This window comes from Phoenix dactylifera, chromosome 11 (assembly GCF_009389715.1).
Source record: "Phoenix dactylifera cultivar Barhee BC4 chromosome 11, palm_55x_up_171113_PBpolish2nd_filt_p, whole genome shotgun sequence".
NCBI classification, from domain to species: domain Eukaryota; kingdom Viridiplantae; phylum Streptophyta; class Magnoliopsida; order Arecales; family Arecaceae; genus Phoenix; species Phoenix dactylifera.
In genome coordinates, this window is record NC_052402.1 from 18,026,360 (window position 1) to 18,053,004 (window position 26,645).

At 50.0% G+C, this 26,645-nt stretch overlaps 1 protein-coding gene across 1 annotated transcript; it reads left to right on the plus strand.

Moving 5' to 3' along the window:
* Positions 1–26,618, plus strand: LOC103707975 (nodulation protein H-like). Its single transcript, XM_039131807.1, has 6 exons — positions 1–497; positions 1,174–1,412; positions 1,490–1,748; positions 25,690–25,869; positions 25,997–26,152; positions 26,230–26,618. The coding sequence occupies exons 1-6, from the start codon at positions 468–470 to the stop codon at positions 26,401–26,403; spliced, it is 1,038 nt and encodes a 345-aa protein (XP_038987735.1). The 5' UTR covers positions 1–467; the 3' UTR covers positions 26,404–26,618.
* Positions 26,619–26,645: the final 27 nt, after the last annotated feature.

A 26,645-nucleotide genomic window follows, 5' to 3' on the forward strand; every position in this document is an offset into this window, starting at 1 on the left:
AATTCTTAATCTCTCTTCCCTTTTCTTCCTCGCCCTTCGTCCTCGGCGTTCTCACCATCCCAACAAACACGGGTGCAACACTCTCCAAGCGCCGCGTTCGAAGCCACCGAAGAAGAAGAAAGGAGAGAGGGGAAGAAAAAGGAGCCTCTTTTATAGCTCGAGAAAAGGAATAAAAAGGGCAGAGAGAGATAGAGAAAGGAAGGAAGAAAGAAAGAAAGAAAGAAAACCCTCGTAGAGGAGGAGGGGGGAAGGGGGGGAGGGCTTCGATGAGCGTAGAACCCAATGCAAGTTCGGGCTTTGATTTCTAAGAGGAAGAGGAGCGGGGAAAGATGGAAGCTAAAGGAAGGTGATGAGAAGTAGAAGAATAGGGGAAGGAAGGAGGAGAAAAATAACATAGGAAGGGGAAGCTTTTCTTCCATGCCCTTTTCCCTTCAAGATTCAAGAAACGGAAAGAGAGGAAGGAGAGGATGATGGAGGACTGCTGTTATTTCAATAAGGTAATTCATGTATTTTTTTCTTCCCTTTTGATTTCTTCGTTATATAAGATTAACCTGTTTTTTAGCTTGTGTTTTACAAAATTTCGTTTTGATCAGAAAATTGGTATCTTTTGGGGATTTTTTGTTTGATTCCGTGAAAAAGATGCATCCTTTTTATGTTTTATTGGTGAGATTTTTATCTATCTGGTGCTTAATACAATTGTTTACGTTTTTTTGGCTAAAGCTTTGTGTTTTGATCTGGGTGCTCTTTGGTTTGTAACGTATGAGATTTTTCTTCTTTTCCTTTTAATTTTATTCGTTTTCGTTTACCTGAGAGAGGTTTGGATTGGTCGACTTTTGATTCTAAGATTGAATTCTTTTTATAGCTCTGTTCTTCCTTGGTTTTGTTCCTATAAAATATCGCTTTTTTAAATTAATGCATTATATTGAATCATCTTTTGTCTCTATTAGCCTCTCAGCCTATGATTTCTTTCTGATTTCTGTTGCACAAAGATCCTTTTAGGAAATTCTTCTCTCATAAATTAGTTACTTCCATTGAATCTTTTTGCATTAACCCAAGAATTTCTAGGGCACTGAGAGAAAACCAAAAAAAAAAAAAATCAAAGGACGCATCACATCTTTCTAAACTAGTTGCATAGCTTACATGGCTGGTTTTCTGCTAACCCTTCGTATGCAGGATAGTCTCATCATAAAGCCTCCCAAGAAATATCCTCTGGTATTATGGATGGCTGTGTTGGCCTTGGTAATGATCAGTGGCGTTTATATATGCGTACTATGTTTAAAACAAAGGGGGATCCCCGCAACCTCCAATGTAATTAAGGTCAGATTTAAAGAACTACAACCCTGTCCTCATCCTGGCATTCCACAATCCGAGGTTCCTTATGTGCACTATCCAGAACCCACTACTTATAGTAGGTAATGATGGTTTCTTGGCTATTGATTGATTATCTTCGGTCGGAATCATGTTTGACAATTTTTGGTGTATGCGACAGGAATGAGTGTGCGTGCACACCAGTTCGGTTCTTTGCAATTTTGTCGATGCAGAGGTCTGGAAGTGGGTGGTTTGAGACCTTGTTGAATAGCCATGTTAATGTTAGCTCTAATGGTGAGATCTTCTCTGTCAAAGAAAGACGGAATAATATTTCTTCTATCATGCACACATTAGATAAAGTTTACAATCTGGACTGGTATAGTAGTGCTTCTAAAAATGAATGCACAGCTGCTGTTGGCTTCAAATGGATGCTTAATCAGGTAAAACCATATATGCTGCACATTATTTTTTTTCCTTAAATTATGAATCCTTTAAGAATATGTTACATGAATTCAGCTGAACTTTATCATGTAGTAAGATTGCAAAATGCTATACTCTTCTCCTTCCGTACAAACATTGAGGTCTTCTATTGGAGCTGGGGAGCTGACCTATACTAAATTAATTTGCTCTCTCTCTCTCTCTCTCTAGTTTAAAATTTTATGGTACTGCAGTCTTCTATGTTGCTATCCATGTCAGCTTTTTGATCTCTGGGAATTCAGGTTTTTTGGACAGGCAAGCTGTTTCCTTGTTCCTAAAATTAGGAGCATATATGTTTATTACACTGCTTTTTCTTGCTCATTTTTTCTGAAGCCTAACTGTGACCTTATTTTTTTTAGGCAAAGAGTGAATCTGTTTGGCTTTAAACCATCTAGACTTCAAAACAATAGAATTTGTTAGGAAAAGAAAAAAAAAATAGACTTTGCAAAATCTTATGGTGTGGAGGGTTGGGCTTCTAATGATATTCTCAGAAACTAAGACTTTTAAGAACCTTTAAGAAGTGGAAGCTTTATGTTATTGGGTAATCTGAATTGCTGGGAATTGTTAAAGACTTTTTGACATAACTATCTGGGATCAGATTGTATGCAAGTTCTCTCGAGTGTGGAGTAATGCAAACTAAAGTCCCAGCTCAGGTTTGAAATTTTATTCAGGAAGTGGCTATTTGGAAATAAAACCAAAGTGAAGTATCTAAACAAGAAGGATATAAATGACAATTGTTATTAAAATGCAACTTTAAGATATATAATAAATAGGTTGGAAAAATTAGTAGCTGATGGTTGCAATAGAAGAAAAATAGAGAAGCTTGTAGCTGCATCATGGAGAATATAAAAATGCTATTAATTGGAGATAATGTGTCTAGCCAAATTTTCAATTAATTAAAATTGGGATATAACATACGATGCAAATAGATTTCTTAAAGTTTGCAAGGATGAGGTTTGGAAAAAGGAAGTAATGCGTTGACTATACAATAGTCATGGTTTTGTACTTGTTCGTCAAATAGTATGCTAAATCAGTATACAAAAGAGATTTCACTTCTTGCAAATTATCTTAGCCAATAAGTTGAGCATTTTTTTTTTAGTTAAAGAGGTATTTTTCTCTTGTCATTTTTTTCTTTAATGGTTGGTAGACAGATCTAAAGGATTTTGCATTCCAGCCATATGAAGGAGTGTGATTTGCTCAACAATAGAGAGGGAGTGAATATTGGGAAAATCAAATATATTCTATATCATGGTTGTATGCATTACAATACTGGGTGCATTTTACCAGTAAATCCCTATTTTGTTTCTCTTGGGGAGGTATTGAACTAGAGATGCATCAGCATCTTTGAGTTCCATAGTGAGAGGGACCTAGTCAAGTAGTAAATGCATGATTATCCTTTAGTTTGCCAAAGTTACAACTCACAGATACTAGTGACCCTTGTTGGGGTGATCATGGTAATTGATCTAATTGAGGGGTTTGCCAGGTGGACTGGATGCAACAAGAAGAAACCTGAAAGTTTTAAACTTGATCTTCTTTTGTGCATGGAGACGCACATTCCTGGAATAAAGTTATGGTGAACTGAGACTGAAGCGCTGTAACTTGGAAGAATATTAACTCTTTGTAGTCAGTGAAAATTGTGCTAAGTAATGCAAAACCTTTCTCAATTTTGATAATGCTTCACTCACTAAGATGCCATTAGCGATTGTTGATTGTCTACAGAAACGTCACAAAATACTCTTTTCTGGAGAGAGGAGCACCTGTATAAGACAATGGGAAGCTTGAAATTAAGAAATTTGACTTCCTAGTTAGGGAAATATTGATGACTATATGGAGGAGGAGAGTGAAAGGTTCAAAAAGGTTTAGGAAATCGGAAATGAATGTGTGTAGTGTCCAACTTTGGGAGGATATCTCGGGTTGGCCTGAACCTGTATGGACATTTTCTTCTAACTTGTATTTCATAACTATGAATCTGAGGTGTGTCGTATTCTCTCGCTGTTCTTTGGTGTATGGCCTTCCAATGAATATTTCAGGAAAAAAATTAACGGTTTGGTTCCATAATTGGGAGGCAGAGACAATGATAGAGAGGAGAGGAGGATTTGGTGTTTTTATTTAAAAGAGGTGTTTTTTTTTTAGGTTTAAGCCAGTTTGACATGTTCCCTACCTATGTAGCCTAGTGTTAGGATATGGAATGTCATAGGAATGATTCCTATCCTTAGCTACCAATTTTTTGACGACTTTCTATTGATCTACAACAGTTAGTGCAAAATCATGGCGCTTATCTTGCCCACTGATGTTCTCTCTGTCATTCCTTTGTTATACTAGATCATTCTTTGTTGTTATGGCATTAGAATTTTAACTTTAACTGTTCATGGTGTTATTTGTACATATGGTGTCCATGTTACAGTATGTTCAGATTTGGTTATCCGTATCTAGTCAAGCATTGATTCTCATGGTGCTGCTTGCTGCTGTTATTTGGACTAGTCAGAAGGAACTGAACTATAACAGTTTTGTATAAAGTATAAACAAAGATTGATGTTCTTCCTCTTCTGTAATATTAAACTTCGTGAGCTATAGAAATAGAATGCTACCACTATGAAAAGGTTTCTGACTGACATGCTTGAAAAGTTTGAACATTTCTTTTACAATAGAAATATTGGATCATTGGAGTGTTCGGAGATTAGTTATTGCTTGCCACTATTGGAGTTTTAATGTTTTAATGTTTATTGGACTATTTTAATGTTTGTTAGAAATAATGACTGACTTGCTGTCTTTATTGGACTATTTTAATGTTTTGGCAGTTCTGGCCTTCTGGGTTTATTATGTATTATGCTGTTTATTTTATGGTGATCTGCATTTTTGAGCTTGCTATTTCTTTAATATGTGATGCAATTTGACTACTCAAGTTCTCTTTGCAATGCCCTATTGGCTGCTGAACATTGTTAGGATAAGTTAGTAACGTTAAGTGGGCAGTTTGTGATGATTATAAAAAATAGTGTTTCTTAAAAGATGAGAGTACTATATATAGAAATCAAAGAAGTTGCGCAAGAATAATTAGAGACAAATCAATTAGTAGCAAGGTTTTAAATCCTGTGGGATGAGGGTGTCTCGATTTCTCCATTGAATGGGATGCAGGTGCCTGACAGCAATCCCGATCGAGAGTCCCATCGGTACCCTTCGTCTCTCTCCCCTTCTTCTTTCCTTTCGTTTTCTTTCTTTTAATTGCTTTTTTTTTTTTTTCTCTTTCTTTCTTTTTCTTCTTTCTTTCTTTCTGTCCTTCCTTCGCCCTTTTTCCTTACCTTCCATTCTTTCCTTTTTCTTCTTCTTTTTTTCCTTATCTCTTCCTTTGCTTCTTCCTTTCTTTCTTTTCTTCTTCTTTCTCTTTCCTTTCTTCCTTCTTTCTTTCCTTTCATTCTTTTTCTTCTCCCTTCCTTTCTTTTTTTCCTTTCACTTTTCCTTTTCTTTATCATTCCTCCCTTTTTTTTCCTTTTTCTTCTTCTTTCTCCCCATGCATAAGTTTCAAATTCTTAACGTCATCTCGGTCCTATTTTCTCATAGGAATAGGACGGGACACCACCCATCTCGCTGTGATTCAAAACCTTGATTAGTAGTGTAGATGATATATGAGTGGTGAAAGGTGGTGATACTAGTAAAAGATATCCATGAACTAGATCATGAGAATGCTAATAGAAATAGAAATAGATTTTTGAAGAATTCCATTTAGTCATGTTGCTTTTATACTTTCATTACATTGATTGGGGTTGAGAACAAAGAAAAAATAGAATGCTAGTAAAAGATCGATGTTCTTCCTCTTCTGTAATATTAAACTTTGTGAGCTATAGAAATAGAATGCTACCACTATGAAAAGGTTTCTGACTGACATGCTTGAAAAGTTTGAACATTTCTTTTACAATAGAAATATTGGATCATTGGAGTGTTCGGAGATTAGTTATTGCTTGCCACTATTGGAGTTTTAATGTTTTAATGTTTATTGGACTATTTTAATGTTTGTTAGAAATAATGACTGACTTGCTGTCTTTATTGGACTATTTTAATGTTTTGGCAGTTCTGGCCTTCTGGGTTTATTATGTATTATGCTGTTTATTTTATGGTGATATGCATTTTTGAGCTTGCTATTTCTTTAATATGTGATGCAATTTGACTACTCAAGTTCTCTTTGCAATGCCCTATTGGCTGCTGAACATTGTTAGGATAAGTTAGTAACGTTAAGTGTGCAGTTTGTGATGATTATAAAAAATAGTGTTTCTTAAAAGATGAGAGTACTATATATAGAAATCAAAGAAGTTGTGCAAGAATAATTAGGTCAATTTCGGGGTACTTAGCCGACACCCTTGTCAGGCCTTCCTCGAAGCCTAAGATAAAGGAGTCGGACCCCGCGTCCGACATGTCACGGACGAACTCGTCAGACTGACGATAGGCCTGTACCGCCTCCGACATATCACGGGTGAACTCGGCGGACTGACGATAAGCCTGTACCGCCTGACGCCCGATTTCCGCACTCTTCTCGGCCAGCGCCGCCTCTGCCCGCTCCATAATCTGAGCTTTCGCCTCCAAGACCTTCGCCACAATCCGGTCGTCCGCCTCGGAGGAGACCCTCAGCAGATCAGCCTGAGCCTCCTTGTGCTTCGCCTCGGCAGCAATGCGAGCAGCCTCAGCCTCCTCCAGGCGCGAATGAAGCTCCTGGTCGCTCGCGCGGGACTTCTCCAAGGCCGACTCCAATTCGCCCAGCTTGGCTTCAAGAGACTGGGTTCGGTTGCGGGCGTTGTCGGCTGACCGCTGGGCCTTCTCCCACCTCTCCCGGTAGTCGGCAGCCTTCCGGGACTGCTTCTCGGCCCGCTCCTCCGCCTTCTTGATCTCGCCCTCGAGACCCGAGGCAACCTTGAGTTGCTCCCGGTAGTCGGCAGCCTTCCGGGACTGCTTCTCGGCCCGCTCCTCCGCCTTCTTGATCTCGCCCTCGAGACCCGAGGCAACCTTGAGTTGCTCCTGAGCCTCCAACAGTTGCTTCTCGAGGGTGACGAAGCCGAGTGCCCGCTGCCCGCTCTTCGGCCACCTGGAGCCTCATCTCGAGGTCCCTGGTCGTCCTCCCCGCCGCAGCCTGACCTCCCTCCTCTACTGCCTTCAGTTGGCTCTCGGCCCTCGCCAGAAGCCTCGCCTGTTCCTCGTAGCACTCCTCCAGGCGGATCAATGTACTGGGCGAGCTAAGAGATAGGAAAAACGAGGGCGTCAGGCGGGGATCAACAGAGCCTATAAATGATGAAAGCGACCAAAAGAACACTCACCGATATGAGACAGACGCAGCTGGCAGCCCCAACGTCAGGGACCCTCATCTCCCGGACCTGCCTGCGGTCCTTCTCCAGCAGCACTGTCTCGATGAGGTTTCGGGCGCCGGCGAAAGTGAAGGCCGACCCCGACTTCTCCCCGGAGTCGGACGGTGGTTCTGCAGCCTTACCCTTACCCATCGCTTGGGGAAGAGTCATGCTGACCATGCTCGGGGCGGGGACCGCCCCTGGAATTGACAGGGTCCCGCTCAGCCGGGGCCTCGGCGCGTCCCTCCTCGTATCATCCGGAGCCGACCGAGTCGAAGGCTGGGCTGGGGACCGATCACGTCCGACCCGTCCATCTCGGGCGCGCCCGGGTGATGCCTCCGGAGAAACGGTAGTCTCGGCATCGGAGGGCTGATACAGCGTCAACTGCCGGTCCGCGCCCGCGGCGTCCCCCTGATCGGTGGGTCCGGACCCGTCTGTCGGCGTCGGAGTCGCCTGCCGGCGGGACTTCTTCGCCGGTGGGGCCCCGCTCGGAGGAGCTCGTTTCTTCCTCCGGACTGCTTCCAGTAGGGACGTCCTACCAACAGCCGTTGCCTTGTCCGACCGCATGACGTCGTCGATCTCTGCAAAAAGGACGAGGTGGTCGGAGGTTGAGAAACTGAAGGAAAGAACGAGACGAAAGAGGAGAAAAGAGCTAAAAAAGAAATGGTGGCGGGCTCACGGTCAGCGGGGACCGAGCTCAGACCGACGTTCACCAAGGTATCCTCGGAAATAAGGCGAGCCACCGGGGGGAGCCGGCCCTCGGCAACCAACCCCTTCAAGACGGCGACGCCATCGAATTCCTCCCTCGACAACCTCGATAGGCCAATCGGGGACTTCATCGGCGTCTCCCAGGTTGCCCTGATTCTCCAAGAGGGATCTGCGTCAACGAAAAAGAAGCGCCCCTTCCAGCCGTGAATGGAGGTAGGAGCCTCCTTGACGAGGCCGCACCCTCGCCGCGCCGCAAAGCACCACCACCCTTTGTCCTGGGGGTGGCCGCTCAGGCCGTAGCATTCCCAAAAGACATTCAGGGTGGCGGGAACCTCGTGCATGCGGCAGAGAACCTGAAAGGCCGTCAGGGCGCGCCATGAGTTCGGCACCAGTTGCGTCGGCGCCACTCTTAAACCCCGAAGCACCTGAACGACTAAGTCCGAGGGGGGAAAGCGGAACCCGGCCTGAAGAATGCCCTCATTGATGGCAACCTTCCCTGGAGGAGGATGGGACATCCTCTCCTCAGGCCCCGGGAGCGTAACATTGCAGGCCTCGGGAAGGTGGTATCGAGCCACGAACCTATCTAGGTCTTCGGCGACCAGCTCCGACTTAATGCGGTCTGCTCTCACTTCGTCCATCCCTAATGGCCAGTGAATCTACGGTCAGGACGGGGTCAAGAAGGGGGAAAGGACCGGAACGACTGGAGTACACTGGTGACAGAATGGGCCTGGAAATAGGGGCGAAGCCTCCTGGTCGCGGTCAGCAGCGCGAAGGCGATCTTTTCAGCCTTCGTATACCGCGTCTCGGCATCCCGTAGGACCCGGCTGATGTAGTACACAGGCTTCTGGAGCTTTGCCTCTTCCCGAACCAGTACCGCACTGACTGCGGTTGGGGAGACCGCCAGATAGAGGTAGAGCATCTCCCCTTCTTGCGGCTTGGACAGCAGGGGAGGAGCGCCGGCGCGAGGAAGATTCTCGAGCACGGTCCATTCTGCCGGGACCTTCCCATCGGAGCTGCGCGGGGTACGAGAGGCGGGCCCGGGCGCGTTCCCAGACCCCCCAGTCCTCAAGGAACCCGCGCTCCAGTCGGTCCCCCTCTCGGTGCTCCTTGTCTCCCACCCATCGGTCGCGCTCCCTGGACCGGCGGGTGGACGATCTCCACCGACAACTCCAGGTCCTGAAGGGCCACTCCAAAGATCCCTTCGCCGACTTGGAGATCTCCTCCCAGCCGGCGCTTGCCTCGAGGATCCTGCGGACCCCGAATCCGCCGGGGTTTAAAATGCCGGCGATCGAGCCCTATGACGGGGTGGCGGACCCGCGGGATCACGTCGAGAGTTTCAGGACGCTTATGCTCCTCCACGGAGCATCAGATCCTCTCCTCTGCAAGGCCTTCCCGGCGACCCTCCGTGGCCCGGCAAGGGCGTGGTTCGCCGGCTTGGAGGCTAACTCAATCCAGTCCTTCGACCAGTTTACTCGCCTCTTCATCACCCATTTCGCCGTCAGTAGCCGGCGGCGACTGGTCTCCGACTCCCTCTTTGATGTCCGGCAAAACGAGGGAGAAAGCTTGCGGGATTATCTTACCCGCTTCAACAAGGCTACGCTGGAAGTCCGGAACCTGAGCCAGGAGGTGGCTCTTTCAGCCCTGAAGCGTGGCTTCCGAAAGGGCAGACTCACCTTCTCCCTGGACAAACGCCTGCCGCGGAGCTTCCCGGAGCTGTTGTCCCGGGCGAACCAGTATGCGGACGCCGAGGAGGCGGCCGCCCACCGGAGCAAGGAGGCCGCCGAGATCCCTCCAAAGCTCGGGAAGAAAAGGCGAAAAGAGGCACGCCAGAGGAGGAGCCCGACGCCTCAACGTCGGCGCAGAAGCCTGTCGCCGGCGAGGAACCACGGCGCCCTACGCCCTCGTTCTCCGCCCCGACGTTTCAACCGGTACACTCCTCTCCTGACTCCCCGGGCCCAGATCCTCATGGAAATCAAGGGGCGGGAGGACCTCCCGGTCCCGAGACAGATGAAGAAGATTCCTGGGAGGAGGCCCTCTCGGGCGTACTGTGAGTACCACCGGGACCACGGCCACGACACCGAAGACTGCTTCCAGCTTCGGGACGAGATCGAGGCTCTCATCCGCCGAGGGCGTCTCGGTCGATATGTGAACGACCGACGTCCCCCCGCAGACCCGCGTCCGGCCGACCCGGCCCCTCAGGAGCCTCGGGAGCAGAATCGGCCCGTCGCGGGCGTGATCCACACTATCACTGGGGGCTGCCCCCGGCCCGAGAGGAACGCAGGGGGCTCGACTGAAGCGTCAGGGGCAGCCGTCGCAAAGAGGCAAAGGGTCGGTAATGTAATCACTTTTTGTGATGAAGATGTAAAGGGGGTTCAGACCCCCCACGATGACGCCATGGTGATCTCCCTCACTATGGCAAACTATGATGTAAGGCGTGTTCTTGTGGATAGTGGAAGCTCAGCTGATATTTTGTTTTACGAGGCCTTCCAAAAGATGAGCTTGTCCAGACAATTGTTGCACAAAACATCCACCCCCCTCATAGGATTCACTGGTGACGCTATCTCGGCCGAAGGTGTCGTTGAGCTGCCTGTGACTGCGGGCGTTGCACCCGCAGAAGCCACGGTGCGGCTCGGGTTCTTGATCGTCCGTGTTCCCTCGGCCTACAACGCTATCCTCGGACGACCCGGACTGAACGCCCTTCGCGCGGTGGTCTCTACGTACCACTTGCTCATGCGGTTCCCCACGGCGGTCGGGATTGGAGAGGTCCGAGGTGACCAACCGACCGCAAGGCAATGTTTCCTAGCAACTCTCAAAGGGAAGAAGCCCGTAGAAGCCTTAAGCGTCGAGTCCCTCGACGCCAGAGACGAGGTGGCCTTGCGGCACGGGGAGCCGGCCGAGGGTGTGATCGAAGTTCCCCTCGAGGAAGGTCGCCCGGACAGGACGATCCGGGTCGGCGCCAATCTCGACCCGGGAGCTCGGGCCCGGTTGGTGGAATTCCTCCGAGCCAATGTCGATGTGTTTGCCTGGTCGGCGGCCGATGTACCTGGGATCGACCCGGAGGTCATTTCTCACGCCCTCAACGTCGACCCGACCCACCGACCGGTAAAACAGAAGAAGAGACACTGTGCCCCGGATCGGATCCGAGTGGTCGACCAGGAGGTAGACAAGCTCTTGGATGCAGGATTCATAAGGGAGGTCAGCTACCCCGAATGGCTGGCAAATGTCGTACTTGTCCGGAAGGCGAGCGGAAAGTGGAGGATGTGCGTCGACTATACCGACCTGAACAAGGCATGCCCAAAGGATAGCTTTCCGCTTCCGCGGATAGACCAACTGGTCGACGCGACTTCCGGATATCAGCTGCTGTCTTTCATGGACGCCTTCTCCGGCTACAACCAGATAATGATGGCTCCACAGGACGAGGAGAAAACTGCCTTTATAACAGACCGGGGGCTGTACTGTTACAAGGTAATGCCCTTCGGTCTGAAGAATGCTGGCGCCACTTACCAGCGCCTCGTCAACAAAATCTTCAAAGAGCAAATCGGCCGGAACATGGAGGTGTACGTGGACGATATGCTGGTGAAGAGCCGCCATGCAGACCAGCACATCGCGGATCTGGAGGAGACTTTCGCCACCTTGCGGAAGTTTCGCATGAAGCTGAACCCAGCGAAGTGCGCCTTTGGCGCTTCGGCCGGGAGGTTCCTCGGTTTCATTGTCAACCAGCGGGGGATCGAAGCCAACCCGGACAAAATCAAGGCCATCCAAGATATGTCCCCTCCGACCAAAGTGAAGGAGGTTCAGGAGCTCGCTGGGAGGGTCGCCGCGCTCGGACGATTTGTGGCAAAATCGGCCGAACGCTGCCAACCTTTCTTCAAGGTGTTGAAACGCCCGAAAGACTTTCTCTGGACGGCCGAATGTCAAGCAGCATTCGACCAGCTCAAGGAATACTTGGCGTCTCCTCCCCTGCTGTCCAAGCCGCAAGAAGGGGAGATGCTCTACCTCTATCTGGCGGTCTCCCCAACCGCAGTCAGTGCGGTACTGGTTCGGGAAGAGGCAAAGCTCCAGAAGCCTGTGTACTACATCAGCCGGGTCCTACGGGATGCCGAGACGCGGTATACGAAGGCTGAAAAGATCGCCTTCGCGCTGCTGACCGCGACCAGGAGGCTTCGCCCCTATTTCCAGGCCCATTCTGTCACCTTCTTGACCGATCAACCGCTGCGGCAGATCCTCAGCAATCCTGAGAATGCGGGACGGCTGGTGAAGTGGGCAGTAGAACTTGGTGAGTTCGACATCCGCTACCAGCCCCGACTCGCCATCAAGGCCCAGGCGCTCGCGGATTTCCTCGCTGAGTGCACGGTGCAGGAGGCGGAACCTAGGTCGCCGGAAACACCCAGCCTCGACCTCCCGATTTGGACGCTTCACATCGATGGGTCGTCGAACCCCGAAGGTGGAGGGGCCGGGCTGGTCCTTACCAGTCCTGATGGAGTAATAGCCGAGTATGCCTTGAGGTTCGGATTTCCAGTGACCAACAACGAGGCGGAGTACGAGGCCCTAGTCACGGGACTCAAACTCACCAAGGAGCTCGGCATCCGGCGCCTGAAGGTCTTCACCGACTCCCAGCTGGTGGTCAGGCAGGTCCGTGGGGAGTTCGAGGCCTGGAACCCGACCATGCAGAATTACGTCCGGAAGGTGCAAGCACTCATTCCCGACCTCGGCAGTGTCGACATCCAGCAGGTCCCAAGAAGTGAAAATGCCAGGGCCGACAGGTTGTCCCGCTTAGTGGGCGCAGACGTGCACAACTTGTCGAGGGCGATCTACCTGGAGACCCTGGATGCCCCGAGCATCGGCGAGGCTGGAGCGGTGATGGCGATTGATCCGGAGCCGTCTTGGATGGACCCGCTTGTCGCCTACCTCGCCGAAGGGATCCTCCCTGAAGACGAAGATCAAGCTCGGCGACTTGTTATGAAGTCCGCCCACTACGTACTCTATGAAGGGAGGCTGTATCGGACCTCGTTCACCGCCCCCCTCTTAAAGTGCCTCCGCCCCTCGGAAGCGGCCTACGTCCTCGGCGAAGTCCACGAAGGCGTTTGCGGATCACACTTGGGGGCTAGGTCCTTGGCGCACAAGATCATGAGGCAAGGCTATTATTGGCCTACCTTGTTGGAGGACTCAAAGGATCATATACGGAAATGCGACGCCTGCCAGCGCCACGCCAACGTCCAGAGAGTCCCTTCTGTCCCCTTGGCACCAATCACTGCACCCTGGCCCTTCGCCCAGTGGGGAATGGATATCCTCGGACCATTCCCCGTCGCTTCAGCTCAGCGGAAATTTTTGATTGTTGCAATCGACTACTTCACCAAGTGGGTGGAGGCAGAGCCGCTGGCCACTATCACGGAGGCGCAAGTCCGGAAGTTCGTGAAGAAGAACATCATTGTCCGATTTGGGGTACCTCGGGTCCTCATCTCGGATAATGGTCGGCAGTTCGACAACAAGCATTTCCGTGACTTCTGCGAGGAGTTCGGGATCGAGCATCGGTTCACATCTGTGTCGCATCCCCAAACCAACGGCGAGGCCGAGGTCACAAATCGGACAATCCTCCAAGGAATCAAAGCGCGAATCGGTCGGACGGGGCAAGCTTGGGTCGAAGAACTCGAGAATGTCCTTTGGGCGTATCGGACCACGCATCGGACCCCTACCGGGGAGACGCCTTTCAGCCTAACCTATGGCACGGAAGCCGTTGCCCCCGTGGAGCTCGGACTCCCCTCACCTCGGGTGGCCGCGCACCGACCCGAGGCCAATTCGGAGCAACTCCGAGGGAACCTGGATCTCTTGGAAGAAGCGAGGGAAATGGCGCAGGTTCGGATGGCGATGTATCAGCGGAGGGTGGCCCGATATTACAACTCCAAGGTCCGACCGAAGCTTTTCAGAATCGGAGATCTGGTGCTAAGGCGAGCTAAAGCATCTCAACCTGCGGAAGGTGGGAAGCTAGCGCCAAATTGGGAAGGCCCGTATAGGGTTCGCTGGGTAAACCGACCTGGCTCCTACCAGTTGGAGGCCCTAGATGGTCGAGAAATTCCAAGGAGCTGGAATTCCGCTAACCTGCGGATGTATTACCAGTAGAACGACAATGCCAGAAAGACAGTTCAAAAATGTATAACACTTTTCATTTCAATAATTTCTGGTTACAATGGCGTGCTCGTGTGATTACAAGGAATTCCCAGAGGGGAATTAGGGTGTAAAGAAAGTAAAGAAGAGGTGGAGACTCCGAGGAGCTGAAGATCTGGGATCCCGAAACCTCCATCCGAAGCGGCTGCAATCCCACCGGAAGTGGGTGCTTCCAACCGGAGGCGCCATCGACGTCTCACGAAAAAGACGAAGAGCCAGCGCGGATGAAGAAGAAGTGGACGAAGGAGAAGTCCACACTGCTCCTACCCAGAGGCGCCATCCACGCCTCACGAAAAAGACGAGGAGCCGCCGCAGAAGAAGCTCCCGCTGCCTCCAGGGGAACGCCACCTCCAAGGGATATTCCGGTCCTCCCCAGTGTTAGGGGAGAGAAGGAATACAAGGGAGAAGAGCATATGGAGGCGCGGTCCCGGATCAAGCGTCTGGCGCGGAGCTCAATCGGGAGGCTGAACTTTAAGGAGGGGAGACGTGATCCCGGATGAAACGCCTAGAGCGGAGTTCCGCCGGGGAGAACCTCCTTGTTGATCCCAGATGAAACGGCTAGTTGGCGGAAGTCGCGAAGGGCGCGCCTCCCGTTCCTTCGGTAGGGGTCTCTCAACCATGCGCCGGAGAGGAGGCCCACGATCCATGGCAACCTGAACAGCTCCGGCTTGGCAGGCTCCATCGCACCTGCACCTATATTTATAGCCAAACTGCGGCCCCCCGGTCGTTCCGATGCGGGTGGCTCCAATAAATGCGGGCGCATTGAATCCGGAGCCGATCCGGCTCTCGAGGCGTATCTTCCCGCGATTTCCTAAGCGTTATTCTCCTTAATCGCATTCTTTGTGCAGGACACTCCGGGTGGCCTGTACCCCTAGGTCCACATATCTCCGCTCGCGCCCAGGCCGCATCCGCCTCGAAGAACGCGCGTATCGCGGCCGCTTAACTGACACTCCTCGCAAGCAGTAACTGGCGATCCGATTTCTCAGGTAACCCCTCAATTAGCATTTAATGCCCATCTGGTGTTCCCCAGGCGACGCTTGGAGAGGAGGAGAAACACGATGCAGCTGGCCACGGAGAAATCCCGTCGGGCGGCAAGCGACAGGCGCACGACCAGCGAGCGGAATTTTCCGAGGCTCGGCCCTCGGATGCCAGGCTAACCCGATGATCATCCCGGGAGCAGACTAGCCTGAAGCCCCGACCGGTCGCCTCGGCTTGCGCCAGCCTTGGCCGACCAACGAGCGGAATTTCCCGAGGCTCGGCCCTCGGATGCCAGGCTAACCCGATGATCATCCCGGGAGCAGACTAGCCTGAAGCCCCGACCGGTCGCCTCGGCTTGCGCCAGCCTTGGCCGACCAACGAGCGGAATTTTTCGAGGCTCGGCCCTCGGATGCCAGGCTAACCCGATGATCATCCCGGGAGCAGACTAGCCTGAAGCCCCGATCGGTCGCCTCGGCTTGCGCCAGCCTTGGCCGACCAACGAGCGGAATTTCCCGAGGCTCGGCCCTCGGATGCCAGGCTAACCCGATGATCATCCCGGGAGCAGACTAGCCTGAAGCCCCGACCGGTCGCCTCGGCTTGCGCCAGCCTTGGCCGACCAATGAGCGGAATTTTCCGAGGCTCGGCCCTCGGATGCCAGGCTAACCCGATGATCATCCCGGGAGCAGACTAGCCTGAAGCCCCGACCGGTCGCCTCGGCTTGCGCCAGCCTTGGCCGACCAACGAGCGGAATTTCCTGAGGCCTGATAACCCTCAGATGCCAGGCTAACCCGATGATCATCCCGCGAGCAGACTAGCCTGAAGCCCCGACCGGTCGCCTCGGCTTGCGCCAGCCTTGGCCGACCAACGAGCGGAATTTTTCGAGGCTCGGCCCTCGGATGCCAGGCTAACCCGATGATCATCCCGGGAGCAGACTAGCCTGAAGCCCCGATCGGTCGCCTCGGCTTGCGCCAGCCTTGGCCGACCAACGAGCGGAATTTCCCGAGGCTCGGCCCTCGGATGCCAGGCTAACCCGATGATCATCCCGGGAGCAGACTAGCCTGAAGCCCCGACCGGTCGCCTCGGCTTGCGCCAGCCTTGGCCGACCAACGAGCGGAATTTCCTGAGGCCTGACAACCCTCAGATGCCAGGCTAACCCGATGATCATCCCGGGAGCAGACTAGCCTGAAGCCCCGACCGGTCGCCTCGGCTTGCGCCAGCCTTGGCCGACCAACGAGCGGAATCTCCCGAGGCTCGGCCCTCGGATGCCAGGCTAACTCGATGGTCATCCCGGGAGCAGACTAGCCTGAAGCCCCGACCGGTCGCCTCGGCTTGCGCCAGCCTTGGCCGACCAACGAGCGGAATCTCCCGAGGCTCGGCCCTCGGATGCCAGGCTAACCCGATGATCATCCCGGGAGCAGACTAGCCTGAAGCCCCGACCGGTCGCCTCGGCTTGCGCCAGCCTTGGCCGACCAACGAGCGGAATCTCCCGAGGCTTGGCCCTCGGATGCCAGGCTAACCCGATGATCATCCCGGGAGCAAACTAGCCTGAAGCCCCGACCGGTCGCCTCGGCTTGCGCCAGCCTTGGCCGACCAACGAGCGGAATTTCCTGAGGCCTAACCCTCGGATGCCTGGCTTAGCGCCGGAAGAAGTTCCTGAGGCCTAACCCTCGGATGCCTGGCTTAGCGCCGGAAGAAGTTCCTGAGGCCTAACCCTCGGATGCCTGGCCTAGCGCCGGAAGAATTTCCTGAGGCCTAACCCTCGGATGCCTGGCCTAGCGCCGGAAGAAGTTCCTGAGGCCTAACCCTCGGATGCCTGGCTTAGCGCCGGAAGAAGTTCCTGAGGCCTAACCCTCGGATGCCTGGCTTAGCGCCGGAAGAAGTTCCTGAGGCCTAACCCTCGGATGCCTGGCCTAGCGCCGGAAGAATTCCCTGAGGCCTAACCCTCAGATACCTGGCCTAGCGCCAGAAGAATTTTAAGAGTCGGGAGTCAGCGAGACGCTACCAAGAGTTAAAAAGAAGAAGGACGAAAGTGAAATGAAGAAACTCTATTTGCATTAACTTTCATTGTTTCAGGGCCGAGACCCATACAACTTGGCAAAACGCCAACACACAAAGAAAAGAACAAAAATACAGAAGGTCAGCTTGGAGGAACCCCCGGGTCGGGAACGCCGGGCACGTCCGCAGGGGGTAGGGAGGCGGTTGGAGAATCAGCAGGCAATGGCGCCGGAGAGGAGTCTAGAAGAGAGATCCCACTCAGGTCAATTTCGGGGTACTTAGCCGACACCCTTGTTAGGCCTTCCTCGAAGCCTAAGATAAAGGAGTCGGACCCCGCGTCCGACATGTCACGGACGAACTCGTCAGACTGACGATAGGCCTGTACCGCCTCCGACATATCACGGGTGAACTCGGCGGACTGACGATAAGCCTGTACCGCCTGACGCCCGATTTCCGCACTCTTCTCGGCCAGCGCCGCCTCTGCCCGCTCCATAATCTGAGCTTTCGCCTCCAAGACCTTCGCCACAATCCGGTCGTCCGCCTCGGAGGAGACCCTCAGCAGATCAGCCTGAGCCTCCTTGTGCTTCGCCTCGGCAGCAATGCGAGCAGCCTCAGCCTCCTCCAGGCGCGAATGAAGCTCCTGGTCGCTCGCGCGGGACTTCTCCAAGGCCGACTCCAATTCGCCCAGCTTGGCTTCAAGAGACCGGGTTCGGTTGCGGGCGTTGTCGGCTGACCGCTGGGCCTTCTTCCACCTCTCCCGGTAGTCGGCAGCCTTCCGGGACTGCTTCTCGGCCCGCTCCTCCGCCTTCTTGATCTCGCCCTCGAGACCCGAGGCAACCTTGAGTTGCTCCTGAGCCTCCAACAGTTGCTTCTCGAGGGTGACGAAGCCGAGTGCCCGCTCTTCGGCCACCTGGAGCCTCATCTCGAGGTCCCTGGTCGTCCTCCCCGCCGCAGCCTGACCTCCCTCCTCTACTGCCTTCAGTTGGCTCTCGGCCCTCGCCAGAAGCCTCGCCTGTTCCTCGTAGCACTCCTCCAGGCGGATCATGTACTGGGCGAGCTAAGAGATAGGAAAAACGAGGGCGTCAGGCGGGGATCAACAGAGCCTATAAATGATGAAAGCGACCAAAAGAACACTCACCGACATGAGACAGACGCAGCTGGCAGCCCCAACGTCAGAGACCCTCATCTCCCGGACCTGCCTGCGGTCCTTCTCCAGCAGCACTGTCTCGATGAGGTTTCGGGCGCCGGCGAAAATGAAGGCCGACCCCGACTTCTTTCCGGAGTCGGACGGTGGTTTTGCAGCCTTACCCTTACCCATCGCTTGGGGAAGAGTCATGCTGACCATGCTCGGGGCGGGGACCGCCCCTGGAATTGACAGGGTCCCGCTCGGCCGGGGCCTCGGCGCGTCCCTCCTCGTATCATCCGGAGCCGACCGAGTCGAAGGCTGGGCTGGGGACCGATCACGTCCGACCCGTCCATCTCGGGCGCGCCCGGGTGATGCCTCCGGAGAAACGGTAGTCTCGGCATCGGAGGGCTGATACAGCGTCAACTGCCGGTCCGCGCCCGCGGCGTCCCCCTGATCGGTGGGTCCGGACCCGTCTGTCGGCGTCGGAGTCGCCTGCCGGCGGGACTTCTTCGCCGGTGGGGCCCCGCTCGGAGGAGCTCGTTTCTTCCTCCGGACTGCTTCCAGTAGGGACGTCCTACCAACAGCCGTTGCCTTGTCCGACCGCATGACGTCGTCGATCTCTGCAAAAAGGACGAGGTGGTCGGAGGTTGAGAAACTGAAGGAAAGAACGAGACGAAAGAGGAGAAAAGAGCTAAAAAAGAAATGGTGGCGGGCTCACGGTCAGCGGGGACCGAGCTCAGACCGACGTTCACCAAGGTATCCTCGGAAATAAGGCGAGCCACCGGGGGGAGCCGGCCCTCGGCAACCAACCCCTTCAAGACGGCGACGCCATCGGATTCCTCCCTCGACAACCTCGATAGGCCAATCGGGGACTTCATCGGCGTCTCCCAGGTTGCCCTGATTCCCTAAGAGGGATCTGCGTCAACGAAAAAGAAGCGCCCCTTCCAGCCGTGAATGGAGGTAGGAGCCTCCTTGACGAGGCCGCACCCTCGCCGCGCCGCAAAGCACCACCACCCTTTGTCCTGGGGGTGGCCGCTCAGGCCGTAGCATTCCCAAAAGACATTCAGGGTGGCGGGAACCTCGTGCATGCGGCAGAGAACCTGAAAGGCCGTCAGGGCGCGCCATGAGTTCGGCACCAGTTGCGTCGGCGCCACTCTTAAACCCCGAAGCACCTGAACGACTAAGTCCGAGGGGGGAAAGCGGAACCCGGCCTGAAGAATGCCCTCATTGATGGCAACCTTCCCTGGAGGAGGATGGGACATCCTCTCCTCAGGCCCCGGGAGCGTAACATTGCAGGCCTCGGGAAGGTGGTATCGAGCCACGAACCTATCTAGGTCTTCGGCGACCAGCTCCGACTTAATGCGGTCTGCTCTCACTTCGCCCATCCCTAATGGCCAGTGAATCTACGGTCAGGACGGGGTCAAGAAGGGGGAAAGGACCGGAACGACTGGAGTACACTAATACAAAAGGAGAAAGTATGGAGAGCCTTAAATTGAAGAATGGGGCAACTCACCGGAAGAGAAGGAAGAACGGCTCCGAGAGCGTCAAAGGAGGAGCAAGCGAACAGTCCGACGGCAATGACGGCAGCGCAAAGGAGAAACTCGAAGATGTCTGTAAAGAGAAAGGCGGACGGAGGAGGGCCCCCGGTTAAATAGGCGGAAAGGTGGGTGACGCCTCGGTGACGCCAGAGGACGCCTGGCTGCCGAAGGGTCGCTCGCGCCCCAAAGGCGAATCGACGCCATTAAGGAAGGATGTCCGCCGAAATCCTCAGACTGCCAGGTCAGCAACAACCGCCATACGCCATAAAGAAGGCGGGGAGCTCGAAACGCGCGCGCCTCTCCGAGGGATGGCGGCAATCTCGAAGCATCACTCCCTTCACCCGTTCCCCTTCTGGTTCCGGGCTCGGAAGTGGGGGGCTACTGTTACGGGGGAACTTAGCCACCATGCCCCACGTGACCGGCACGCGCGCCCAGGAAGACTACGGCAGCCCCTTGATCCAGCAATCCGACCCCGAGTCGGACATCTTCGGCTCCGCAGCCCGACCCCGAGTCGGCAGCCCCTTGATCCAGCAATCCGACCCCGAGTCGGACATCTTCGGCTCCGCAGCCCGACCCCGAGTCGGCTGCCCCTTGATCCAGCAATCCGACCCCGAGTCGGACATCTTCGTCTCCGCAGCCCGACCCCGAGTCGGACATCTCTCGACAACGACAGGCTATTCCCCAGAGGCACGCCGCAGCCTCCTGCTCCACTACTCCCTGCAACGGTTGTATCTGGCGCTGCTCCACGATCCCCTGTAACAGCCGTACAAGGCGGAGCTCCACTACGCCCTGTCATGGCCGTACCCAGCGCTGCCCCACGACGCCCTGTAACGGCCGTGTCAGTGGCAGCTCCATCGTGCCCCACGATGACGAACCCCCCTGAAAGACCCCCCAGCCTGGTATATATGCGGCTGGGGGGAGGAGGGGGGGTAAGCGAGAACTTCCAGAGCATTCTCTTACTTGCTACTATTATCTCTCCTTCTCCTCCAATCTCCTCTGACTTGATCGTCGGAGGGCCCCCACTGCCCCAGTGGTGGTGCGAGGCTTGCTTGCAGGTTTCCCGGTGGAAGGTGGAGCGCAATCAACACCAACCAAGGCAACTCAAACGGAACCCCGTTCACACCGCTGTGCCAATCGTTTTCGGTTTGGACCACCAGCAACAGATATATACTTGAATTATTAGATGAAATTTATTTGTGTGAGGATTGTTGTAACAACCCAGGAACTCACAAAAAAAGCTTGATAGAAGTTATTATTTGGGTTCTTTGGCCTTGTATAAGTACTCAAGATCTACCCAATGCATAGCTGATGTCGGACTAAACACACACATGCATGGGTCTTCATATACTTTTCTTATTTAAGCCTTAGCATTCTGGCCAGGCTAAGGGTCCAAATTCATTCACAAGTACCACAATCATAAACACCACGATCAACTCGTGGCCGGCCTAAAATAGGCCCGTACTATAGTGACTCCTAGTCCACATGGGCCATGCACTGAGTCTGCTATGATACCATTTGTAAAAATCTAGGACCTCATCTAGAAAAAAAAGCTGGTCAAAAGGCATTACTAGGGTTTTTTGGACCTGTATAAGTACCCAAAATCTACCAACGCATAGTTGATGTGGGACTAGACACACGCCAGCATGAGTCCTCGCAATTGTATTTCAGACTTTTAGTTTATATCTATGGTAGACGTAGAGATGAATGGCCGTTCCTTTTAACAAACCTAGCCTTCATTGTTCTTTGTCAATCTCTGTTAAAACTTCGAAAGCTTTCTGTTGCATGGGCATGAACTACATGTTCAACAAGGTAAGATTGCTACATACCAATTGGTCTTATAGGCCAAACTTTTTTTCTTGCCCAACATCTTTGAGCAGAAATTGATTACCAATAGAGGGAATAGATGAATGAAGCTGATCTCAATACAACATCAAACTTTGAATAATTGTGCTTTGATTTATCAGTTGAGGTTTATAACCATATACCTGAGAGATTTTTTCCCTCTATTGGTTCTGAAAAATGTGTTTTTCCATATCATAGTTTGAAGTTTTGTTTGAAACCTTTAAATCAAAATTACAATGTCCTGTCCGGCCCAACAGTAGGGTTGGTTTGGAGTTTCAACTGAAAGGAATGGGCCCAAATTTGTTACATATATGGACCTTTTATGCTTTTCTTATTTTTTCAACAAAACATGATTTTTTGAAAATAACTCTCTTAAAATGGTTTTCTGAATAATTTCATAATTTTGTTCCTTTTTTATTTTTTTCCAATTTTTAACTGAATTGCAAAAACAAGAGTTGAGACAAAGCTTATCTGGTCCACTGAAATCAAACCCAAATTCTCAGTTTCAAATATTCAACAATCACATGGAAAATACTAGGTATTTTGCTGTACATTTTCCAAAAAAATGTTACGTCTGACTATTCCGAGATTCATTACAATTCTGTAAATGGTTTGCTTTAATTCCATATGTCTTCATTCGCAAATTGGATTGCTTTAAAGCACTGTATAAAGATGCAACCAATATCTCCATCCTAATCCCACAAAACAGATTTGTTTCTAAATAGCTAAACAAGACTTCATTGAATGATGAAGCTTTCTAAAGAAATAGAAGAGGAAAATTAATTTTCCAAATATTGTTTCTTTTCCAAAGTTCTTTTGCCTTTTCTCCATTTGAACTCCATATAGGTGGTTAGCTTCACACTAAATCTTCCCGAACTTTAGCAATTTGGTTAGCGATGCGAAGGCCATTTGTTGAGGCCTCTCCATTACATAGGTAGCAGACAAGATTTGAGAGTGAAGAGAGAAACTTAAACATGTCATTATCAGACTTTGCCTTGGGTATATATATAAGGTGAATGAGTTGTGATGAACTTGTTGGAATTTTGTTTGATGGACGTAACATAGGTGAGAAGCTATATATGGATGGTTAATATCTTGGTGTAGTTCCTGCATACTGAGGGCTGACTGAATACCTGTCAAGCTAGCACTTCACCCCTAATGTTGTAATCTTTGTACCCGAGGAAACTAAAACAGGTTGAGGCTTCATCCTATATCTTATCTGGTTTGAAGTTTGAGAATTGAGAATTTAAAGAACTTTCAAAAGAAGCTAAACAATTGTAGATTATATCTATGAGCACTTTGTTTATAGCTATTTTAGAGCCTAAGATTTAATTGTCATAGTGTTATAATTCTACCAGGAATGCTTTTTTGTGCTACTCTCTTTTTCTCTTTTTCTCTTTTTTTGGATGCTAGATATCTTCTTACGACTGATGATGAGAGGGTGACTTCCATTCTTCTTCTAACTTTTATCATTGTTCTTTACAATATTTGTCACTTCAAAACAGAAAAGGGAAAAATGACATTTTAAGTCTTTATCTTGGAATATCTTGTGATAAAAATGCCAATTCTAATCTTCAAAATTGATGTGGAAGATTCTTTTTAATTGTCCTGTGTTAATAGGTGTCCCCAATTCTATTAGTTTTTGTTTTTTTGGATTGGATCCTCTATCCTATAATTTTTAGAATTACAGATTGACAGAAAAAAAGGAAAATGAATCTTCTTTATAATAATTGTCATTTTGAAAAAGCTAGCCCATAAAATTTGTTAGTATAGCAACATAGCTAAAGGAATATAATATTTTTGAACAAGTTGTATTTTGAACTAGACATGAAAGATTTTCACCAAAAAAAAAAAAAAAGACATGAAAGAGTGTCTAAGTGTGCCAGATGGGAAAGACTAACATTTTGACACTACCATAAAAAAACTTTTTGGAAACCTGGATATGACTTGCATATGCTATTATCTTGATTTGAATGTGTCTTCCTTATCTTAAAATTCCATCCCTTCCCTTAACTATGTACTTGCTACCATCATCACCTCCACTATCAGCTGCAATGACCAGCTATAATTCCCATGACACCCATAATGCATTGCTTTTGTCACCAGTCATACCCTATCATCACATAGTAGCTATCCTTCATATGATGTCTCACATTCATCACCCATCAATTGCCATCCCACCACTTCCAATGGAATACAACCAAATTCAGCATCTATAACTGTAACAACCCAGGACCTCACCTAAAATGGCTAGCCGGAAGGTATTATTTGGATTCTATGATCCTGTATAAGTACCCAAAATCTACCAAGCGAATAACCGATGTGAAACACATGCCCGCACGGGTCCTCACATACTCTCTCCGTTCAAGCCTTAACGTCCTCGTCAGGCTAAGGGTTCAAATCTATTCACAAACACCACGATCATCCCACGGTCAGCCCCAATGGATCCGTGCTGCAGTGTCCCCTAGTCTACATAGGTTATGGGCCGGGTCCGCTCTGATACCATTTGAAACAATGCAGGACCTCACCCAAAATGGCTAGCCGAAAGGTATTATTTGGGTTCCTTGATCCTAAGTATCCAAGATCTACTCAGCGAATAACCGATGTAGGACTAAACACACGCCCGCACGGGTCCTCACAATAACATTGATGATGAAGATGGGTTTTTTGGTCATGTGCTTTTTGCCCGAGAAATATATGTGTGCAAAGTAGCCTTGTTTGTCGAAGGGACATCAGACCAGGTTGGTTTCAATTGGCTGGACCAGTGTCTTGACACCTAGAATTTTTATTTAAAAAAAGATGTCCTGTTTTGTCTCTGTCATTATGTATTATAACCTTGTTATGGGTCTTATGTGCATCAAGCTAACTCCTAATTGTATCTAGTGTGGATTCTTTATGATAAAGGGTAGTATTTTCTATGCTTAGTAAATCTTGGAAAAAAAAGAAAAGGAATAGAGGAGAAAAAGGAAGAAATTAGGAAGAGGAAGAGAAATTCGCTACTGTAGAGAGAGAGAGAGAGAGAGAGAGAGAGAGAGAGAATTTTGCAAAGGCAGCTCAGCAGGGAAATTGTGCTAGTGGTCGTGATGGATAAGAATTTAAGAGCTACCGGTACAGTTTGTGCTGGCTAGCAACCAGTATAGCTCATGCAATGCTGTGTCAAAAAGAAAAGGACTTTTTTAAAGTAAAAATTAAATAAATGACTTAATATGTGCTGTGCCAACCCAGTGTTGGGTGCCAACGGCTGGCGTGCCTGCTTGCCTTACTGAGCTGGGTTGGTGTAAATGCAGTGCCATGTTGAAACAATACATTAGAAGATTTGAAACCCTTTTTTAATAAAAAAATAAAAAAGGACTTAATATATGCTGTGCCAATCTAGTGCTGGGTGCCAATACTGACCTGGTATGGTGTGTACCAGTCAGCACAGACTGACACATGTCAGTACTGGCAAACATGATAGTGGGGCAATGGAAATAGGCTGGATCCAACTTTCTCTGACTTTATTTTCCTTTAACTAGAGAAATTTTTAAAGCACTTTAGGTTGTCTAGAGTCAAGTCTCTGCAAGGATCACCTTATCGATTAGGATGAACCTAAGCTTACATTAAGATGTTGATGCTTCTAGATACATTTGTCTAAAGATGGAAAGTCATACGTTTGTTAACAAATCCTTTTATATCTATGTTATATGAAATCCTCGAGAGACCCTGGGCTCTCAAAAGCTGTACATGAGCTTTGCTAGATTGCTAAACAAGCCAAGCCTGAGCTGGGCCTAGCTTGCTCGAGCTTGTCTCATTTACATCCCTCATGTCAATGAGTCCCCTTATGAGCACAACCCACATTTATTCTTACATTTGGAACTCTCAAGTTTTTTGGTAAGAAGATCTGGACAAGCTTATTTCATCAGCGCAAATTGGTTTCCTCTGTAGTGAATGAACTTTCCACATGGATAAGCCCCTCATAAAATTCATATAGAATGAAGAACAGAACCCCCTGTATGCATGTTAATTTTTATCTTGCAGAAATCTAAGAAAGTACAAAATTGGGAAATAATGCTAGTTGATGTTTGCAGTCTTTTAAGTCATGCACCTTCTAGTTTCAATTACCTGTATCTTTTTTATTTATGTTTGCTGAGATTATCCAACAAGAAGCTTGGTCTTGTGCTGCTGCATGGTGATATTGAGGTTTCTTTTTGTTGGATCCTCCTAAAGTTCTCTGTTGTCATGGCTACTTCAGGGTCTCATGCAGCACCATGATGAAATAGTCAAATACTTCAAGCGGAGGGGGGTCTCTGCAATATTCCTCTTTCGAAGAAACCTACTTCGCCGCATGGTTTCAGTACTCGCAAATACGCATGACCGGGATGCCAAGCAACTAAATGGGACCCATAAAGCTCATGTGCATTCCAAGGATGAGGTCATGCTTTTGCATTTTGTATGGAGATGTATTAGTACTTTCATAATAAATAATAATAATAAAAAAAAACCTCTGTTACTTGTAGTAGACTTGGATGTTGAAATGCATGGTGGTTAATGACATGCAGGCTGATGTACTTGCAAGATATAAGCCCACGATCAATACGACTTTATTGGTTGCCAAACTAGAGCAGATGCACAAATGTGGTGCTGATGCTCTGGAGTACTTCAAGACCACTCGCCACATTGCTCTCTACTATGAAGATCTTGTGAACAAACGAAATGTGAGTTCTCTACCGCATGCTCAACTCAGTACTATTACTCAAGCCAGACTAACCATAATAATCTTTGTTTCCTGCAGAAGGTGAAGGATGTTCTGAAGTTCCTTAGATTGCCAAAAAGGAAGCTTTCCAGCCGTCATGTAAAGATCCACACAAGACCATTGTCTGATCAGGTTGAAAACTGGGATGCTGTCTATAATACTCTGAAGGGAACGGAGTATGAGAGCTTCTTGCATGCTGACTATCAAATGTAGCAAGAAATTAGCAGCTCACAATGGTGGTTGTAAATAACTTGCCACTGATTCTTTTTCCCCATTCGAGCCGCGGTCTCACTGGAGAAATTTTGATCATTTTTATGCTAACAGATTTCCTGCATGGGTTTCTAAAGATGTGTTTTGTTTCCCATCTTGTAAAACATTGTAATTCATATTCGAGCTGATGAATGCAAATTGGTAGCGAAATTTGTGTCTCCCTTTGTTGCTATTATGGATAGTTT

Bases quoted from the DNA above. Each gene is read 5' to 3' on its own strand.
- LOC103707975 (XM_039131807.1), top strand. From the start codon at position 468: ATGATGGAGGACTGCTGTTATTTCAATAAG. The intron at 1,413-1,489 runs GTAATGATGGTT...TGTATGCGACAG, and splicing joins GAACCCACTACTTATAGTAG to GAATGAGTGTGCGTGCACAC. The intron at 26,153-26,229 runs GTGAGTTCTCTA...TGTTTCCTGCAG, and splicing joins ATCTTGTGAACAAACGAAAT to AAGGTGAAGGATGTTCTGAA.